The sequence below is a fragment of the Polyergus mexicanus genome, unplaced genomic scaffold (genome assembly GCF_030449975.1).
Source record: "Polyergus mexicanus isolate NDT 795.1 unplaced genomic scaffold, iyPolMexi1.0 SCAF_10, whole genome shotgun sequence".
NCBI classification, from domain to species: domain Eukaryota; kingdom Metazoa; phylum Arthropoda; class Insecta; order Hymenoptera; family Formicidae; genus Polyergus; species Polyergus mexicanus.
In genome coordinates, this window is record NW_027223330.1 from 2,282,157 (window position 1) to 2,301,919 (window position 19,763).

Consider the following 19,763-nt stretch of genomic DNA (forward strand, 5'->3'; position numbering starts at 1 on the left):
CATTTCGAAATTGAGTCTCGACTAATCGACGCAATTCGCATACTCGGAGGAACCAATGGACTGTTACTCTCGTTTGCTACTGCGATCGCCTAATTATCCGACGCGTCTGTGACATCAGTCGTCGCATTCCAGTACCTCTCAAACTGACACAACACATGCCGTCGACACAGCTATTGCATTTTGTAAACTGTTTGTTGTTATTATTTGATTGTCTACATCGATGTTTTGTTTAATATCCCACTTTCTCCGCGTCGTTCTTACTATTTTTTTAGTTCTTGCTCATATCCGTTCTTTTCCCGTTTCGTTGGGATCGCATGAGAGGAGAAACATTGTTTAAAAAAAGAAAAAAGAGGTGAATGAATGGATAAGAAAGAAGAAGAGAGGAAAACATACGCAACGATGCGCAGCGAATCGATATTATCGCCCACGCCTACTCATGTGAATATTGACTTTCTCCTCGTGATTTGATATAAAGCTATTATTGTACTTTTATGATGAACGCGATTATAAATATATACATATATACATACACACACGCAACGTGCAAGTATATATATATAATTTCTTGAACATCCTTGCAACATACTATTTCTTAAAATACTATTTACTTAAATCTTTCCGATTTTCGAGGTATACATCATTGCAGGTAAGTACGGCTACAATATTGACTTTAATTACGGCAATGGGCAAGAAAAGTGTTGGCAAATCGATCGTAGAAGTTGGGAATGAGTATATCCAATCTCGTAACCCCGAACTCTTCGCAGCTATTACTTAATGAAATATTAAGGATTAACTTGAATCATATATTTCCATTGTATATCCGTGCATATAAGAACGTAAACGATATTAGTTTCGAATGATATTTACGTGTCCCGTGCTATGAGATGCGATGATATATAAAAAATCGCAGGATTTCTAATTATTTTGAAGATCGTGCAAAGAGAAAGTAATAAGTTGCGGCTATTTCAACTTTAATATAAAAGAAAAGTGGCGAACTTTTTTTTATATTAACTTCAAGAACATACAAAACTTTCAAATTTTAATTAAAAAGGAATTTCTAAAAATTTTTCTCCAAAAAATGATCTATGTAATTTTAATGCGTAAAGTTTCACGTAAAAATTACTATTTTTCTCGATCATTTATCTTTAAATTAATGTTCCTCACCTCATGTTTAATAATAGTTACGTATCAATCACCTAGTTTCCAATTGCGAGCAACTGCCATTGAGAACGTCGATCTCGTTGGACTCTATCGGGAATAAGAATTGCGAAATGGAGTTCTTAATTAGGATACGAGAACTATTAAATCGCCATGTCACGCGACAATGACGCAAATGACGCGTGTCAGCATAGTCTGCCGGCGACTGTGTGGAGAAATTACATTCGGCTGATTGTGTGTCTTACTTCCCTCGCGAACAAGGTAAAACAAGGTGAATGATGCGAGAACGAGTCGTCAGCAGTCGTCGCTGACATTTTATTTGTCCTCTTCGATCTTCTCATGTATATTAAATCTAGAAGCTGATATAACTGGTGACGAGCGACGACAGCTGCGACGTTAAAGGAGGACGATTCTCCGAATTTCAATTTCATTAAAAAGAATTATCGTTCTCTATCGGACAACTTTCATTCATTTTACTATGCGTTACTGCGTGCAAGAGTTCCCTCATTTAAATAAAACCCGGTCGTATAAAGACGAGAATGTTTTAATTATTAGTATTAAGTTGTTGTTTGTTTGTTTTTAAAAAACAGCTTTTTAGAAAACAATTTTTATGTCAAAATGATAACAGATATTAGAAATATGTTATTATGATATGACGTGATATGTGATTATTGATAAAGTGTTTAAAAAAATTTCAATGTGTTTTTAAATTTGCAAGTACTGATTTTAGTTTGATTGGTTTTAGCATAGTTTATACTAAAAAGATTTTATATTTCGTAAATCAGGAATATACATTTTTATTTTCTAATCAAATAAATTTTGTAGCCAATAATCAAACCAACCTGTTTTGATCCGTCCATTTTATTTCTATGTTTTTTCCCATTTTTTCAATTTAGTACTAATTTGAGAATCTTAGAAAAAAAAACTTGGACGAAGTTTAGTTTTCAAGTCCTTTCTCCCACAGTTCGATAAAATTTCATATCTATTCATACAAAATATATGAGATCAGAGAACCTCTATCTCTCTCGCAAAAGCAAATTATTTTCGATTCAATCTATTTCTTCGTTCACGAGAGAAGTAAAGGTATTACAAAATCATATAACTTTCATATTACTCCACGACCGCAAATGTTCTGGAAGAGAATCCAAAAGAGACAGATATGTGCGGTTGGCGTTTTTCTCCGGAAATATTGCCAAAATCTATCCACGACTGAAACAGAGAAAGAGAGAGAGAGAGAGAGAGAGAGAAACAGAACGGAAGCGACTTTAATCAAAGTTGACCCTTCTTCGCCGCTCCAAATCATCCGTTTCCATTGCGCTGTTTTTCCATCCCTTCTTGCGGAAACGGACGAATACGAAACTATATATATGAGTCCCGACCGGCGTCCGAAGGCAGAAAATAAATAAGCTTCCCGGTGTATATAAGAATGGAAGCGTTGCGGTGATATAAAAGCGGGCGATCGGCAGCGATTCGATGGGGGAACTAAAGGTGGTTGTTGCATGTGGGGGTAAAAGAGAGGGCCACGACTAGAATAAAAGAAAAGATCGATGTGGCCGAAAGTTCCCCTCGATCGAGCATCGAAGAATAAACACAGCATTACCCGAGGTTGCATGTTCTATTCTTTTCTTTGAATGGGTTTTTCCTAAAATTCATGTAGAATTTGGAAATAAATGATTAATGCTAGACCGCAATACGGTCATCCATATTAAGATTTTTATAGAATATGAAGGCATATCTTTTGTAAAAATAATCGATTAGAGAATATTATTACTTAAAAAGATTTCTTTTTTAATTAACAATATATTTTAATATTCGTTTTTCAAATAATAAAATGTTCAATTTCTTAAATTTAACTTTATATATGTGTAAAACATAATTTTTTAATAATACTGTTAATAATAAAAAATTGGAAAACTGATAAAAATCACTGGAAAATGACCATTGCTTTCATAAATTTATAATTATACATAATGTCTTAGAATGCGCGAAAGTGTTAGGAGCAAATTCCACGCCGAAAATTTCCAGCTTATTTTATATTTTTTAGTTAGATAATGGAAAATCCTTATAGAATATCTATCAATTTTGCGTTACAATTCCCATACATTGCATCTCATGGTACAATAATTTAAAAAAAATTACATTCGATACTGAAGAAAGCGCGACTGAAAGCAAGCACTCGATGCGGTAAGTTGTGATACGTTATCGCGGATAATAAAGCAGCCGCGAAAGCGGTCGCGCTACGTTTTTCCGCGAGACCGGAAACGTTAACGGTAGGACGGTAACGCGGCAAGAAACTTCAACGGAAAGTCGCGCGGAAAGAACGACGGAACGAAGGAAATTCGTTTCGGCGCAGCGAGTCCCGCCAAGCCCTTTTATAGCCTCTCCTTTCGCGCAAAGAGAAGAGATTGCATTTATTTCCCTCCGCCCGGCATCAAACCTTAAACCATACGGCACCGCGTGCGGATAATGAACACTGTAAAAACTTCGCCGCAAGAAGAAACTTCATACCGCGTTGTTCCCATCGAATGTCTTCCTTTCGCCCAGTACCATCGTAACTCCGATCTTTGCGGGTAGCCAAACGGAAGTGGATGAATTTTATTCCGATTTGTGTGTCAATCATAGGAGAGATATCATTTCAGGTTCTTTTTAAACGCGAGATGATAGTTGAAGAATTAAATAAAGCAATTCATTTTTTCTTTTTTTTTCGTTTTTGGATGATTGAATTACATTAGGTTTTATCTCTTTTTGTTATCGATAAAGTAATGGAAAATTATATTTTATCGTTATTTACACAACTGTTAAAATTATATATCAATTTTAAATAAGGAATTAGGATTAAATCGGAATTTAATTAAATTAAAAGTAATAAACGAATTCTTTTATTTACAAATAAATCACTTTCTATATTTATTTTTTATGATAAAAAGGCATGATACGCATATACACGCGCGCGCACGCAAAAATACTTTCAACATCGCCAATTTTTCATCCCTAAATTTATTCTTGCGCAATATTTCTATATCATTTATTTCGAAAATTACTATAAAATATTATTATAGTCTTTCGCTTGAAAAAATTTGTTCTATACCGCTTAACGTGTCGTCATTCAGAAACAAACGTTCGATCATGCCATTATCTCGCTTGGCTAATAATTCGACCGGCTATAGTTCTCGTCTGAATTGAAACGATCTTCTCTCATATATATGTAACTGCCTGCTAATATACGAATAAATTATAAAACCGTCTGTCGTTTTCTGCAAAATGAGAATGACTGTTCCCGAAAATCCAGATGCTACGAACCCTCCATTCCGAAATATCGTCTCGTCCCGAACTCGTTACCGTCGTACGGAAGAGCCGAATATACGTTAGTCGTCAACGTCCATTTGTAGACATTTCCTGGGTGACATATACAAACGTTTCGGCCAACGCCAATCGAGATAACGGAATAACGCTGTAAATTCGTCGGCGATAATTCGCAGGGGATGAAGCAAGAGTAGAGATCTCGCGTCTACTTTTATCAGCGCCCTGATACGCCCTGGTAAGCGGATATCGGATAAATTCGCAATGGACGAATCTGTGCCTCGTACATACACACATGTGCCGATGTTTATCAGTAATGCTCAATATAGCCGATCTAATTCTATAGAAAAACGCACTTTTTCCGATACAGAATCGTTTATTCTTTAGATCCTTCCTAACAGAGGGGAAGAGAGACAATCATACAGGGTCCAACATTATTTCATTCTTTTACTTTTTCTCAGAACTGTTTAAAGTGTTCATCTTCTTGAAATTTCGCCAATTTTTGGATTATTTTTAAAATATTCTCGAGATTTTAATATACAGGTTTCTATCATATGCTTAAAAAGAAAAATAACATGAGGGAAAATTAAAGTCATAATTTTGTCTGGACCAAATTAATCCATAATATAATATATTACATGTATGAATGGATATATCTTTTATATATTAGTAAAATTTTATGGAAATTATTAATTTGAATTGCACGTACAGAGAAAGCAATTGAAGTAAAGACAGAGAGAGTATTTCGATGATGGGGCAAACTTTAGCGAAAATATTCTATCAAACTTTAGTGCGCAAGTCTGAATTTAATTATCTTCCTGTCATCTATCACGGGTAATCGATTTTTCGTTAGAAACGCCAAGTAGCGCAATCAGAGAGAAGTCAAAGGCGACCTGGAAAGAACCGGCTATTATCGAGCTCGAGCTCGGCAAGGTCTCTGATCAAAGCGAAGAGGACACGGGAATACTTTTCACTCGCCACGAAAACGCGGAAAAGCTCGACAGACATTTCGACTGCTGCGCGTTCTCTCACTTTGCTTTGTCCATCCGCGAAAGATACGCTATTTCGTCCATTTCCTGTGATTACAATTTTCCACTTTTCACATGTCATCTAGTTGGACTTTGCTCGCGTCATATGTCCGACTAGGCACACTCGACTGCGAGCTTTGCTTTGGAATCGTCCCTACGGAGGCTGGACAGCGATCTCCCCTTTTCGCAATTCAGCCCTGGTTTGCCGGGATAATAACCGACGACGAAGAGTTCGTCGCCCCCCGAAAGGGATGCTGCACGTTAAAAGGCAGCGAAGTGGGGCAACGAGCGTTTTAGCGCCGATAGACGCATTAGATTAGATTAAAGGAGAAAGGAATTCGAGCGATACGATTTATTGGATAAAAGCGACCGGAGTATCATCGAGCATCAGCACTGATGCTCGATGGTTCACATTCGCCCGAAATTGTACCCCATCCGTCTTCCACTTGTATCAGCTCTCTATGGGAAACTCGGCGATATAAAATGTTCGAGAAGAGCACACTTCTAATTCTAATAACAGATATTTAGAATAATTTAAAATTATTTTTTGTCCACACAATAAAATGTTGAAAAAGCAAGCTCTTCAAGATATATAAAATAAAATCTTTTAATTTTTTATATACAAGATGCAATTAATTAAAATTTTTTTGTTTGTTTCAAGAGAATCTTGCTTACTTAGAATTTTAATTAGAGCTTTAACGATTCAGATATTTAATATTGGCAATCAAAATTAGAAGAAATATTGATCTTATATTTGTTGAATTAAATACAAATTAAATACGAGAAATGATTCTGTCTTTCAAAAAGTATTTATTCTTATCTAAGTAACATGATAATATAAATAATCTAATATAGTTCTCATTGAAAACAATTAGTTTTATAAATGAAATTTTTCTAGCTTTATAAAAAAAATAGTAAAGAAAATAGTTTTGTAATTTTCTCAATCACAATAAATAACATCGAGCTTGTATGTATATAAAGTTTAATCAAATTGGCTTTTAAATATTATCACCAGCATTTATGTACAATAGATAGCATCTCAATTTGTCGACCGAAAGTCTTTCGCAACCGTTGTTGTTTCGAGTTAGTCAATTGCAGCTTGCGGAAGCTGCAAACTGCACTGCAGAAGCTCTCTCTCTCTCTCTCGAATATATCCGCACAAGTAGCTTAACGAAGCGACATTTCTCGTACGATCCGTATACGCGCGCGAAAATTACCCGTCTTATTAAAGTGTGAAGCCAACGAGGAGGATCTCGAACGTGCGCGATAATATGTTTAAATTCGACCGTTTAAATTCGATACGGCACCGAGGCACAATTTTTATCCACGTCACGGAGAATCGCCGTACGTAAGCAAGCAACAGACATAGTTTTTTTTAGGAACGTATACGTAAGATAGATCCCCGCGCGTTTCTCCTTCAGCGTTGGCTATAATATACAGTAGACTGCTAAGTTGGTGAAGTATGAATAAAGCAAGATTACAATGAAATACAATAAAAGACAGCAGCTCTACAAGATATTCGAACATTCGTGCCTGTATATATACATATATATAAATTTGAATTTCTCGATATAGTATAAAATATAATATACGATATAATTTTAAAAAATTTGAGAAATTTTACAAATATATAAATATATTCTCGCGCGTTTAATTTTTAATTGCCTTCTTACATTTTATCAGAGTTATAAATTTGCGAGATTAAGATGCGCATAACGTAATTCCTTATAAAACACGAAGAATCCGAGCGGCGGTTCTCTAGCTGCGTATATACACGTCTGTATATATGCTGACCATAACTACTATCGGTTGCACCGCCACCCCGTGACTCTATCTCTTAAAAGAGAAATCTTACGACCTTCTAGAAGAGATTATACCGTTCTGCAGTACATCTACTTGTGTTTTAAATTAACGATTAGGTTTTAATTGATTCCGAATGTTTAATTGACGCCTTGAAGCTTCGATCAAATGAAGTCTGTGTGAATACGAAAGAACAGCTGATATTTTATATTTCAAAACGGAGAATATATTTTACAGTTTCTCTCTAATCTTTATTAATCTTTTCAACGCTTTCGTTAACATATGCTCGAAAATATATAACTGATTAGTGCGGTAATATCATTCGTTAAATTGAGCCAGAAGAAAATTATTGAATTAATTAGCCTCGATGCTCGCGGCAAATTGTCTCTTGAATTCTTGTTCACATAAATTTTATCGGCAAGATGATTTGTTAACCAATTAATAAATATTATTTCGTACATCAGATACGAAGGAATGAATCGTAATCAATTTGTAAATTATATTTTGATATCCATGATGTGTGTCAGAAATATCTATTTTAATTCCAATATATTTGTACATAAGTATAACAAAGTCTTTTTAATTTTCAATAGTTAATAATAATGTCCCAAATTAAAATTTTATCAACGAAAGTTTACTTGAAATTAGATATTATTTTATTGCCAATTTTGATGATTAATTCGTAAAAGTTTATCTCTTTCGCTCTTCCTGATTCAGAAATTAATTCAACATCTTTGTTAAGGGAAAGTCGAATTCGAATTAGTCTGATAAACTCGAAAGTTTGTATATTTGTTTCTACTTTGTGCACCCCCCGTTTCGGTGGCACGTGGTCCAAGATACGTTATCGCAGCAATCGCGGAGAACTTTCTCGCACGATAAACGTGCGGCGCGGCGTAATCGTATGCACATTAAATAAGCTTTCGGCACTCTCGGTGATTTAGATAGCGACTTGTTTTGTAACTGCGATTGCTTCCTCGAATGGGAGCGAGCTTGAATCGAACGGCTCGCAAATGGCACGGCGCCGGTTATCGGCGAAATCGGATACGCCAATTCGCTCGAACATCCGTCAATGCGAACGATTATCTTGTTTTCGAGCCTGCCTCATCCCGATACCAGTCCTTAACCGCATTGCACACTCGCAAAATGAGAATATTAACGGTGGATGCCGCCATTCGCATCAGCAGGGAAATCTCACTATATTTATGGATCACCATATTGACATGAATTATTAGATTTGATACCGGTTTATTCGTGAAAAATTCTTTTTCTCTCTAAAGTTGCTTCTTATGAATTTATTGATTTAATATGTATATAATTAATGAAATTATTTTAGTCAAAATAATATTCGTCAATTTTCCTTGAAAAGAAATGGATTTATCCGATATTTTCTATCACCTTTTGAATCCCTGAGAAATTTTCGCGATGATATGCAAAAATTGTAATGACTGAAATGTAAATGAGAGATGTACGAAAAAGTGATGCAAATGCCGTTAGCGAAACAGTAGAAGCCAAATTTTCCAGTTAAAGGTAAGAACATTATGGAAAGGAGGCGCGTTCTACCTTTTATACGAATAGTTTTGCTTTTACGACAAAGCTTCGTATTTTAAAGCGTTTGCTTGTAAACATTTTCTCTTTTTTTTTTTTGCCATATACCAGTCTACAATGTAGTCATATATAGGATCGCGATTTACTATTCGTAGTAAAGTTAAAATTTTGCAATATGCATTACAGATATATTCCGGTAGAATTAAATTCCATAGAGTTATTGCATTATAATTATTATATATTATAAGAATAAGAATAGGAAGTCGATGGAAGTCAGAAAAGGTCGTTAACTTTTAAATGCGTGTTTAGTATCGATAGATTTATTACTCGTCTTACCACGGCAAGGATTCGAGAATGACCGACTGCTTACAATTAGTCACGTCCTTCATTAGGCCTAGTGCCTATTATACTTTCTTAGTCTCGCTTCGCCTTTATTAATTTTGTTATATATTTTGTATTATGATTTACATTTATATTCTTCAAATATACATATTATTTAAAGATTTAGAGAAAAAGTTTGGAATTTTTATCTAGTAAATTGTCGAGTAATTGCCTGATAAAGCTTATCTCTCTTTTTCGGAAAATAAATATATATATCTTATATTCATTAATTGCTCGCGGTCAAAGTTCAATATGGTAATTAGTTATATGATTATTTTAGGAAAATACGGAATATGCAGACTCGCTACTTGTATCAGTAAATAGAATAAATGTGCATGATTGCATGTTTATTGATCATGGCATACGTATACTCAGCTGGTTCTGTTTTAGTTATTTATCGATTAAAACAGACAGGTAGTATACACAGACTACGTTTCATACGTTTGACTAGAACTCTAACTAGCTGAATGGGAATTATGTCTGCAAATAATTTGCAAATGTACCTGTTTTCCGATAAAGTTTGTTCTGAATCAGCAAAGTATCAATATGCTATGTGACAGAAAATATTATCTATTTTCTGGTAGTGTAGTTCATTAATAAATATGTTATCAAAGCTAAAATTCTAGTTAACATTTACATAGTTATTCTATATAAATAATAGAGTATTCTAATTACAAATATATAAAGGTGTAGATATAGAAATATAAAATATCTACATATAATATCTTTTATACATTGATGAAATATTATTAAACGTCAATGGAAAAACAGATAGTCTCGAATTTCTATACTAATTTATGAAAAATTTTCTTAATTGGATAGCCGTGATGCGCTTTACCGAAAAAATTTAGTTTAGAGAAATCATTCTTGATGAAACTATTGATAAATTTTAAAGAATTATCGTTTCTATTAATACACATTATTTGCATTCTACATGGCATTATTATGCATCATTATTATGCATCGTTACAATATATTATTACATCTGTTTATAATTCATTATCGTTTTCCAGTGCAACAAAAATACTGACACATATACGTATACCATGTAAAATCTAGTCGCGTAATAATATTGATAGCTTATTAATATTTATTTGAATTCCTATCCAAAAAAACTATCCCCTTTAATAAAAAAATATTTATTTATTTATACCAATTTTTTGTGACAAAAGTATATATTTTGATATGATAAGAATATACATGTATACATATATATATATAAAATAATCGCGAAGGTGAAAAATAAATGTGTGTGAATCCCCTAGTTTCCTCTATATTTACGAAAATAGTAGCGTTTGAAACATAATTGCTCCGGAAAGGATTAAAGGAGGAAATTAATGTGGAATTGAAGCTATAGAGCCGTCAACATCGCGCGAGACTAAAACCGCGTATATTTAGCCGGCGCTTCACGACTCCGCGATATCGCTACTCGCGAATTTAGCGGGCCGCCAGGAAGATAAGTCCGCATAATCGCTCGCCGTGAGATTTATGCGTCCACCCGACGATAAATCCTACCAATCTAGCGGGATTACGCGCCCGTAAATTAGCGACGGTTGACACCTCCCCAGTCCGACCATGAACGGGAAAAGAAAACGGGTTAAAAATTTATTATTTCGCGGATTAATACATGCGTTCGTACTCATCAACCGGTGCGGTTAAAGAAAAATAGAATTGATCAGATCAGCATCCCGATTTTGACAGTTCCGAGCATCAACATTTATTTAAATAAATAAGAAGCGATAAGGAAGCAAGCTTTCGAATTACAAAAATAAAATTTCTCTTTTATAATACATATATATATATATATATATATATATATATATATATATCTTTTATTTTTATTTTTTCTCTCATATAATACATGCAGTATTCTTCGACTGGTACTTTCGCTCAATAAGAACTTTGTTAAGATAAGATATGATTGACTTCTCGGTTGCTATATACATTTATAATCGTCCTAATCTTCCTCTTCTAAGTAATTGTTCAGCTAAAACGCGAAAAGCGTTGTAGCATAATCCGAATACGGATTAATGTGCGATTAATGATCTGAGAATTGAAAACTCGACTCGATCAATCACTGATGATTTCAATATGCTATTAAACTCTAAGGCGATTATATATCATTGTGTATATTGAATAATAATTAAAATATTAATGGAAAATACAATACTTATGTACAGTACTGTTTGTAAAACAAGAAAGTTACATATATTATATATTATATTTTATTAAAATAATATAAAATATAAAAGAAATACAAAATCTCCTTTTACAAATGGCGATAAAGTGATTAAAATCGAAATCCAAGCAATGTGTCTTTCATGTACAATACGTATACCTCGCTGTATGGTTTCTTCGTTCTCTAGGAGGCAGACCGTACACGTGCCGCGCGATAAATTTTGCAAAAGATCGAAACACAGCTCTGTTCCGGTTAATTTAATAATATCGATAGCGGCATTCGATCGTCGCGACGGTGGTAAACCGCGTTGCGTTTTTGTATTTTATTTTTACACGATATAAATGCAATATGTCGTTTAGGGTATACGTTACACACGAATTGTCCGGCTGTAAATTTCTCATCGAGTGTTTCTCTAGTCGGTGTGTACATTCCGGGGAAACACGGTAGCGAAGCAAATCCAAACGCGAAATACCGGATTCCAAGGAGCACCCCAGGTATCCGAGCGACGCGCCGTTTCGTACATAAGTCTGTTTATTTGAATATCTCGGAGACAAGATAGGAATTGCAAGGATGTAAATCTCGCTCATCTTTTAGAAACAACATATCCCGACCGAATATTATGTCCTGCTGCGTGTACATTCAAAGTAAACGAATTTATTTGGCTTTCCGAGACCGATCGGTAAAAGAATAACTATATTTCTGTTTTCCAAATAGTACGAGTGCCTGAGAGACGTTAAAAAGACGATCTAATTTTCTTAGGCATTTTTTCGAGATTGTATATACATATTTTTTTATTTGGTCGACTCAATAAGTTGCGATAATATTATCTGTAATTTTCAAATGAAACAATAATAAAGATACAGAGCTTCAAATTCATATTAGATTTGTGATTTTTAAATTGTTTAAATTTCTTTAGAATTATTCTATGAATTTTTGTATTTCATGTTTGGTTTTTTTTTTCTTTCTTTCTTTTACAATCAAAAATGGTTTACTATACTTTACAAGAAATGCTATTGAATGCCAAACGGATTATTACTGGCAGATAAAAATTGTCAGTTTTCTTGCAAGTCATATTACATAATTCTGATTAATAAAGATGCTCCGGCTATAGCGTAAATATTCAATTATCGTTTCCATTCTGGGGCGCATTAAAACTAAAAGAAAATTACATTTTATGTACTTTTCGTGCTTCTCGGAATTGTCCGCGGATGCGTAAGGAATTCCTGTCATACCGGAACTGCATACTAATGAAGAATTCCTCCGTTCCAATGTCAAGTTATTGGTTTATTCGTTCGCGACGGTAATGCTGGTATAACTGGAGATGTCGTGTTTTATTTTACACAGTGACGCATGGGACCATTTGCAAATGAAGCCGCTCGGTACAGTAGAGAGAATGCACTTCGATGTATTTTTAATGAAGTCGGCCCACAGACTCGAGAGCAGCTGTATATACCACCGACTGCGTAGTAAAATTAAAGTTCCCGAAGGCGAATTGTTTTAATTAGTATCGTGCATACGCTCCGGAAATAACGGCTGTTATGATAATAAATATTTATAAAACCTATTTAAATATATTACAAACAATTATATTTAATATGCATGAAATTTTAATAGAACTTCGTTCATAGCGGAAGAAAAATTTAGATAAAGCACAACGTAAGCTAATGGATTAGGACAATAAGCTTAAAAAATGCGTGACGGACAAGAATATTTGTAATATTCATAAAAGCTAGACACGAAACGTCGCGAAGATCGGTGCCCCGCGAGTGTAAAAGCAAGTATCATGCAGAATAGATATAACTATTAATAATTTTAACATTTAACAATCCGAGTAAAAGCTTTTTTACACGAGTGATAATCCGACAGCAAATATCTCTTTACGTTCCCTCAGAGATGAAAAAGAATCATATCATAAATATCTGAAGAATGTGAAACTCTATCTGAAATATTTATTTCCCACGAAAAAAACTAAATTAAAATAATTTTACGTTTTCTTTCTTGAGATATTTCCTTTTCACAAGAGAAAAATTTACAAACACTTGAGTATTATAAAGACCGCGCTATATGCGCGCCATTTATTTGCTTATGTCATGTATCACTTAATAATTTAAAATAAGATATATCTTATCGAAATATGAAAATTTGGCGTAAAATAATAATATTAAATTAATTTACACAAATAGTTTCTTAATCATACATATACAAAAAGATAAATTATATTTTTTAAATAAAGATTAAACTTTATATGCAATGTTGGTCCTATCATCGAAATAAATTTGAAATGCAAGAAGACATAGAAAATATTTAGTCTAAATTTATAATACTAAATGTTAAATTTTTTTTAGAAACGCGACAAATATCAAAAAATAATTCACTACACTCATGATAATTACCGATTAATCAACTTTAGATAAATCCGCAATTGTATCGCTATATAATAAGCCTTTATCGAAGCACGTATTTCTCGCGATTTATTCATTTATTATTTCAAGTACGGATCAAAGTGACAAAAATAAACATTATAAATTATTATTTCGTTATGATCTTTATGGACAATAATTATTTTTGTTTCATAAGATTTGAAATCATATTTCGACACTAAATTTTTTGCCGATCTAAATTTAATTTTCTATTCGGATTCGTGCAGTAAGATACGAATCTCAGGATTGAGTAATTAAGATAATAAAAAGCTTCCTGATATACCAATCGTTTAATTAATAATTAATCAAAAATATAGTATATTCCGGTAACTTTATAGTACAAAAATTTTTCGACAAGGAATTATCTGTGTCCTGTCTTGATAATGCGTGTAAGATCTTATCATTAATAGCGTTTACATTTTCAATTGCGAAGACGCGATGTTTAATTTTGCAGAAATATAAATTTTTCAATTAATTTTATATTCGACGATTAAAAAAGATTATAAATAAATTAGCCGTTGACAGTTTTTAACGCATGATCGAAGGAACATCGATCTTTAAATTGATGTCGGACGGAGAATATCTTTATTCGATATCATAGCGCATATTATTCACAATAATTACGCGCGGAGTATAATAAATTACTTATTAATGACCAATTCGCAGCGATGATAAAGATATTCAATGATACTATTTGATTGATTTCGATGCAAGAAATTCTATTACGGACGCGGTAATTACTTCCTTGCCAAACTCTGAAATTGGAGGAGCATAGGGTACCAGGAGACCAAACTAAGGCGATAACAATCCAATTTAAAGGCCCGAATTATTTTTTTGCGCAGCTCATTATGTTTATATTGTCACGTACTGCGAGGAAATAACAATTGTTCTGGTTATCATTCTGATTGCGATAAACTAAAAACGATAATAAAAAAAAATTAAACGCGACTTTTCATACGATACATAAAAGAGATGTAGTTAAAAAATTTAAGACTTGTCAAAGCGTAATATATAATATAAATAAAAAAATAGTTTACGCATTATTATATTTAAAAAAGTCTTTAATTAAATCTTAATTATCTCTAGTTTGGTACAATAAAAATTTATACAATGGATAATTTTCATATTTCTCCTTTTTCTTAAACAAGATGTGGTTGTTAAAAAATTGTTAAAATAAATTGTAAATTGAATAAATGAGAAAAGTACATACGATAAAAAGTAATTGTAACATAGTTGTTTTGTAAATATACTGCATCATCAAATATTACATCTTATTACCAAAAAATATATATGAAAAGATGAGTAAAAAAAGAGAGAGAGAATGCTCATCTGTGCATTTTTTATTTACTCATCTATCACATATTACAGATTGTTTACACATGTATCAGACATTAAAGTTTTGTAAAATATTAAAAAGGATTGCCATCTTGGTTTCAATTTCATTATAAATTTCATGCCATGGACCATAAACAATATCTAGAATTTGTTGAGCATCGTTTAGATATCGTCGTGTTTTTTTCAAAATATTTCTGTAACAAGGTACATAAATAAACGTGAAATGGATACTATATTGCGTAATTGCGTAAAATACGTCAATATTAATTAAAATAATATATATAAGAACGATATACTTGTAAAATTTTGATGCTGTGTTAGATTCCACCTGCAAATAAGTAATGCATATATCCGTTACTTTATTTAATTCATTGCAAAGTTCTATGCTACAAGAACCATATCTTTCTTCAATCGCCACAATGGTGTGTTCAAGATGATAAATGGCAGACAATCGTTGATCTAATACCAAAAAGCAATCGATAAATGTTAGTTTCTCGAGAACGCTTTTCTCTATTCGCGTTAAAAAAAAAAAAAAAAAAAAAAAAAAAACGCAGTTGATACGAACCTATACTGACATATAATTTTGCCATCAAATCCAAAGTTGTAATAATGTCCTCATGATATTTGTACAAAACGCTTTTCCTAAGAGACAAACATTTCTTTAATTCAACAACTGCCTCCTCCAAGTTTCCTTCCCTTATGTAATATTCTGCTTCTTTGAAATAGTTTTTAGCATAAACTTGTGCTTGTTTTGCTTTATATATATAAGTCAATTCGAAAACTGTTGCTCCGCAATCTGAGCAAAGCATCGGAGGATCATGCTCATCGCATAATAATAATGGTCCGCTACATTCAGGGCACTTCATCGCAGTAAATCTTTTCTTTTGAAGATAACAAACTCTTATAAATCAATGTGATATACAATTTTGTATATACATATAAAAATGGTGAATAATTTACCATAAAATTTTCATATTCTGGCATCGTGCATGCTTTACAATTACATGTGAAACAGTATTGACTTTCCAAACTTTCTTGCCTATCTGCTTTTGACATTCTTCTAAAGTCAACCCCTGTCTCGCATAATACAAAGTATAAATAAAAATAATATAATGTAAAAATCTGATATTAATAAAATAAAATGAAATTTTATTATTAACTTTTAACATACCATAACAATGAAGAATTTCTTCACCCTCTTTAATATCCTGTATAGCTTTAACTACTAAAGTCTGATCTAAGAAGCTAAAAAATAATTGCATTATGTTATATAAATAAAATAGAAAATATCTATCTTGCTATATATTTGCATAAAATAAGGAATTTTTTTCTTGTAAAAAATAATTGTAATATAAATCTATATATATTACCTATTAATTATATTAGGATCACAAGAATGATTCATCATACTTGCAGAAGGATAAATCGCTGTAGCTATTCTAATTTGTTCTTCGATAAGAAGTTTATTTTCATGATCATCTGTTGTCACGTTTATCTTTGTGATAGCATGTCCGTTACAAATAAGCTGCAGTATATGCCTCAACAATAAAGAACTTACGTACAATCGTTTATCGTCTTCTGTCGCGAGATCACATTTAATATTGATTTCGTCGTTAGAAAACTTTGATGCTAAGCATTCTTGAAAATTGATATCTTTAAAAAAATCTGTATACTTTGATAGATACAATGTAAGCATAACGGCTGTCTACAAAAGGAGAGACAAGATAAAACAGTTCATGCAGTAAAATTGTTTATATATATGTATCACTTTATCTTTGTAAAAATCATTTAACTCACGATTCCATACGAAATAACGTCGGCTTGTGCGAGTTTATTAAAATTGGTTACTAACTGTTGTACGTCATTAAATTTCTCATTATTGGTGGTAGTTGCACACACACACAATAATTTCAAAGCCAAGTGTGTTATTCCAATCTGTCGCAAAAGGCCCATTTGACTGGCGGGGCATATCCAACGATGATGAGATAAGCATGCCTCATCCCAACAACTCATATTGCAAAATATAGTTTCTACACACTGTGTACATCTGTGTAATATGTAATATTATACATTATATATAGCATAAAATTTCTACATTTTTTAAAATTGTTATTCCTCACGTTGCAAAAAATAATATAACTCACGGTGCAGGAATATCGAGGCAGCTCTTGCAACAATTGTGACAATATGTATTATCTTTATTGTTATTTACTAGCACAAAGGTAAATGCGTCTTCAACAAAAAGAGTTTCGCCCTTTTTGATATTTCTATTAGCTACAACATATCTCCCTTTTGCTGGGGCATATTTTACTTCTATGCTCGCCGACGCAGATCGAAAATTAGGATTTTCATCAGACTTTAGGCGTTTAAGTTTAGGTTGTGAAGGAGATTCTGTTACATTTACGATACTACATGCACGATTTACATCGTTTATCCCATCAATCGTATTTAAAGATTGCAGTTGTATTTCATTCATTTTCTGTAATCGCTCTATACAAGTTTTATTAAAATTTTTTATTATATTAGAAATATGAAAGATGTCTATGATAAAGAATTTTTTTTTAGCTTATATATGTATAAGTATATAAAGTATAATACTTGCCCCTCTGTTCATTTGTCATGTCATATTGACTTGAATTGTTCAGTTCAGAAATAATTCGAGCAGCTAGTATTTTTTTATTCAGCTTTAAGTAACATTCAACTATACGCAAATATAATTTGCCACGTGATTTCTCCGGATAGCCTAATTTGATCGCCAGTTCAATATCTTTGATGCAATCCTTTGCAAAAGTTTGATAAATATAATATTATATTTTCAAATATAATCTTATAACTTTTGGGCAGTTATCATAAATAAAATAAATAAAATAAATAACTAAATTATGATTTTTGAACATATTTCAAATCCATTACTTACTTGCCATCTTTCCAAATAAAACAAAGATGCTGATCTATTTGCAATTGCTACTGGCAGATCTATGCTACCTGACGGAGCATATATCGCACTTTTCGTATATAATTTCAGAGATGTGTTATAATTTTTTGATTGAAATTCTTTGTTCCCTTCTGTCTTATAAAACATTGATGTCTCCAGATTTTTTCTTTCTTTTCTCGTCTCTCTTTTATCGTAAAGTTTGCTTAGCCATAAGGATAGAAATTTTCTGCATCATAATTAAAACTATATTATATGCGAGTATATTATTACCAATTACAATAGATGATTAGGAAACGCATAATTTAATTTATACACTATACAAACAAACACAAGTATACTATATAGTTAATTAAAACAGTTAATTAGGAAGTATAGAAAGAGCTCGGCTCGTAATTCAAGATGAAAATACACACACGTACGGATAAACTATAAATTCCTTATTAACTTGCTAAAACTGTCCGAAACAAAGCACTTAGAAATTCAGATCAAATTGCAATCAAACTCTATAAAATGTTTTTTTGTAGAAATTTATATCTCTACTCACGTAACCTGCTGATTGGTCAATAAACGAGACATTAGCTCACTTTCGCATTTCATATTTTTTATATCGTTTTGAAGTTTATTCGGTTCCAAAATATGGTTCAAATAATCGACGACGTTGTCCCAACGCATTTCGACCACGTTTCTTGCGGTATACATTTATAACAGAAAGATAAATACAGGTCTCTCTTGGAAAAATACACAACGTCTATCTCGCCGCTATTCGCTAGTAAGGTGTGACGTGCGACCGCGACACTCGCGACAGTTTATTGATGCAGCAACTACGTTACAAATCACGCCACTTCCGTTTCCTTTCTCTCGCACTTCCGATATTTGAAAAACACGCGGTTATTCACACGCAAGGAAAAGAGAAAGAGAGAAAAAGAGAAAGAGAAAAGATATACAAAAGCGTATTGTTTTTAACGAATAAATAAGCGTATTTATTATATGTCGCGGAATTCCACTTAGAATTTTAATTATAAGGCCGGAGATGCGATAAGAATATTTTTCTCGGGGGCTTAGATAAGTATATATAATATTTTTATACGACGTAAGAGAAATTGTGATTTTCGAAATGCGGAGGTTTTTCTGTTATAATTATTTTATATTTTCCTATAACCTTTTAATCGTTCCTTTGATTTCTAAGAAGTTTTAATTATTAAGCGTTAATTAATTTTTCACGTTTATATGATCGCGCGATAATAGGAAATACTGATAGGCTGATAGGTTTTCGCAAAATGTCATACGAAAAATCGCGTTTTTTTTTTTACAATATCATTTTTTTTAGAGTATAAAAGAATATTTTTTGTATTATGCAGTATTGTTTTATCTAAATCTCTAATTAATACACTAGAAATAACAAAAAAGTCTATTTCTTTCGGGACTTGGATATATATCTTTACTTTATACGATACACGAAAAATCAATTTTTGACAAACAGAGATCTATTCTAATATAATTTAAATTTCTTATAATTTTAATCGTGTTCTTTCAATTTTTAAGAAGAGTTTTAATTATTATAGGTTTACGTAAAATATGTCATATATTGGTTTCAGCGTAAAAATGTTAAGTATTTCTTTTATATCCCGTAGGGTACTACTAATCGGAACTCTAAATAAAAAGCCAGAATTGCGAAAAAATTT

The 19,763-nt window shown here is 32.4% G+C and overlaps 1 protein-coding gene across 1 annotated transcript; it reads right to left on the reverse strand.

Moving 5' to 3' along the window:
* Positions 1–14,928: 14,928 nt before the first annotated feature.
* LOC138936840 (SET and MYND domain-containing protein 4) lies at positions 14,929–18,933 on the reverse strand. Its single transcript, XM_070302587.1, has 11 exons — positions 18,626–18,933; positions 18,064–18,307; positions 17,749–17,926; positions 17,291–17,636; positions 16,944–17,193; positions 16,517–16,851; positions 16,318–16,391; positions 16,107–16,219; positions 15,712–16,027; positions 15,443–15,605; positions 14,929–15,340 (listed from the first exon to the last, which is right to left on the reverse strand). The coding sequence occupies exons 1-11, from the start codon at positions 18,778–18,780 to the stop codon at positions 15,196–15,198; spliced, it is 2,319 nt and encodes a 772-aa protein (XP_070158688.1). The 5' UTR covers positions 18,781–18,933; the 3' UTR covers positions 14,929–15,195.
* Between the last annotated feature and the right edge of the window lie 830 nt (positions 18,934–19,763).

Excerpts from the sequence above, each read along its gene's own strand:
- LOC138936840 (XM_070302587.1), bottom strand. The coding sequence starts at position 18,780 with ATGTATACCGCAAGAAACGTGGTCGAAATGCGTTGGGACAACGTCGTC. Across the intron at positions 18,308-18,625 it reads TTGACCAATCAGCAGGTTAC|AAAATTTCTATCCTTATGGC; the intron begins GTGAGTAGAGAT and ends ATTATGATGCAG. Across the intron at positions 15,606-15,711 it reads AAAATTATATGTCAGTATAG|ATCAACGATTGTCTGCCATT; the intron begins GTTCGTATCAAC and ends TTTTGGTATTAG.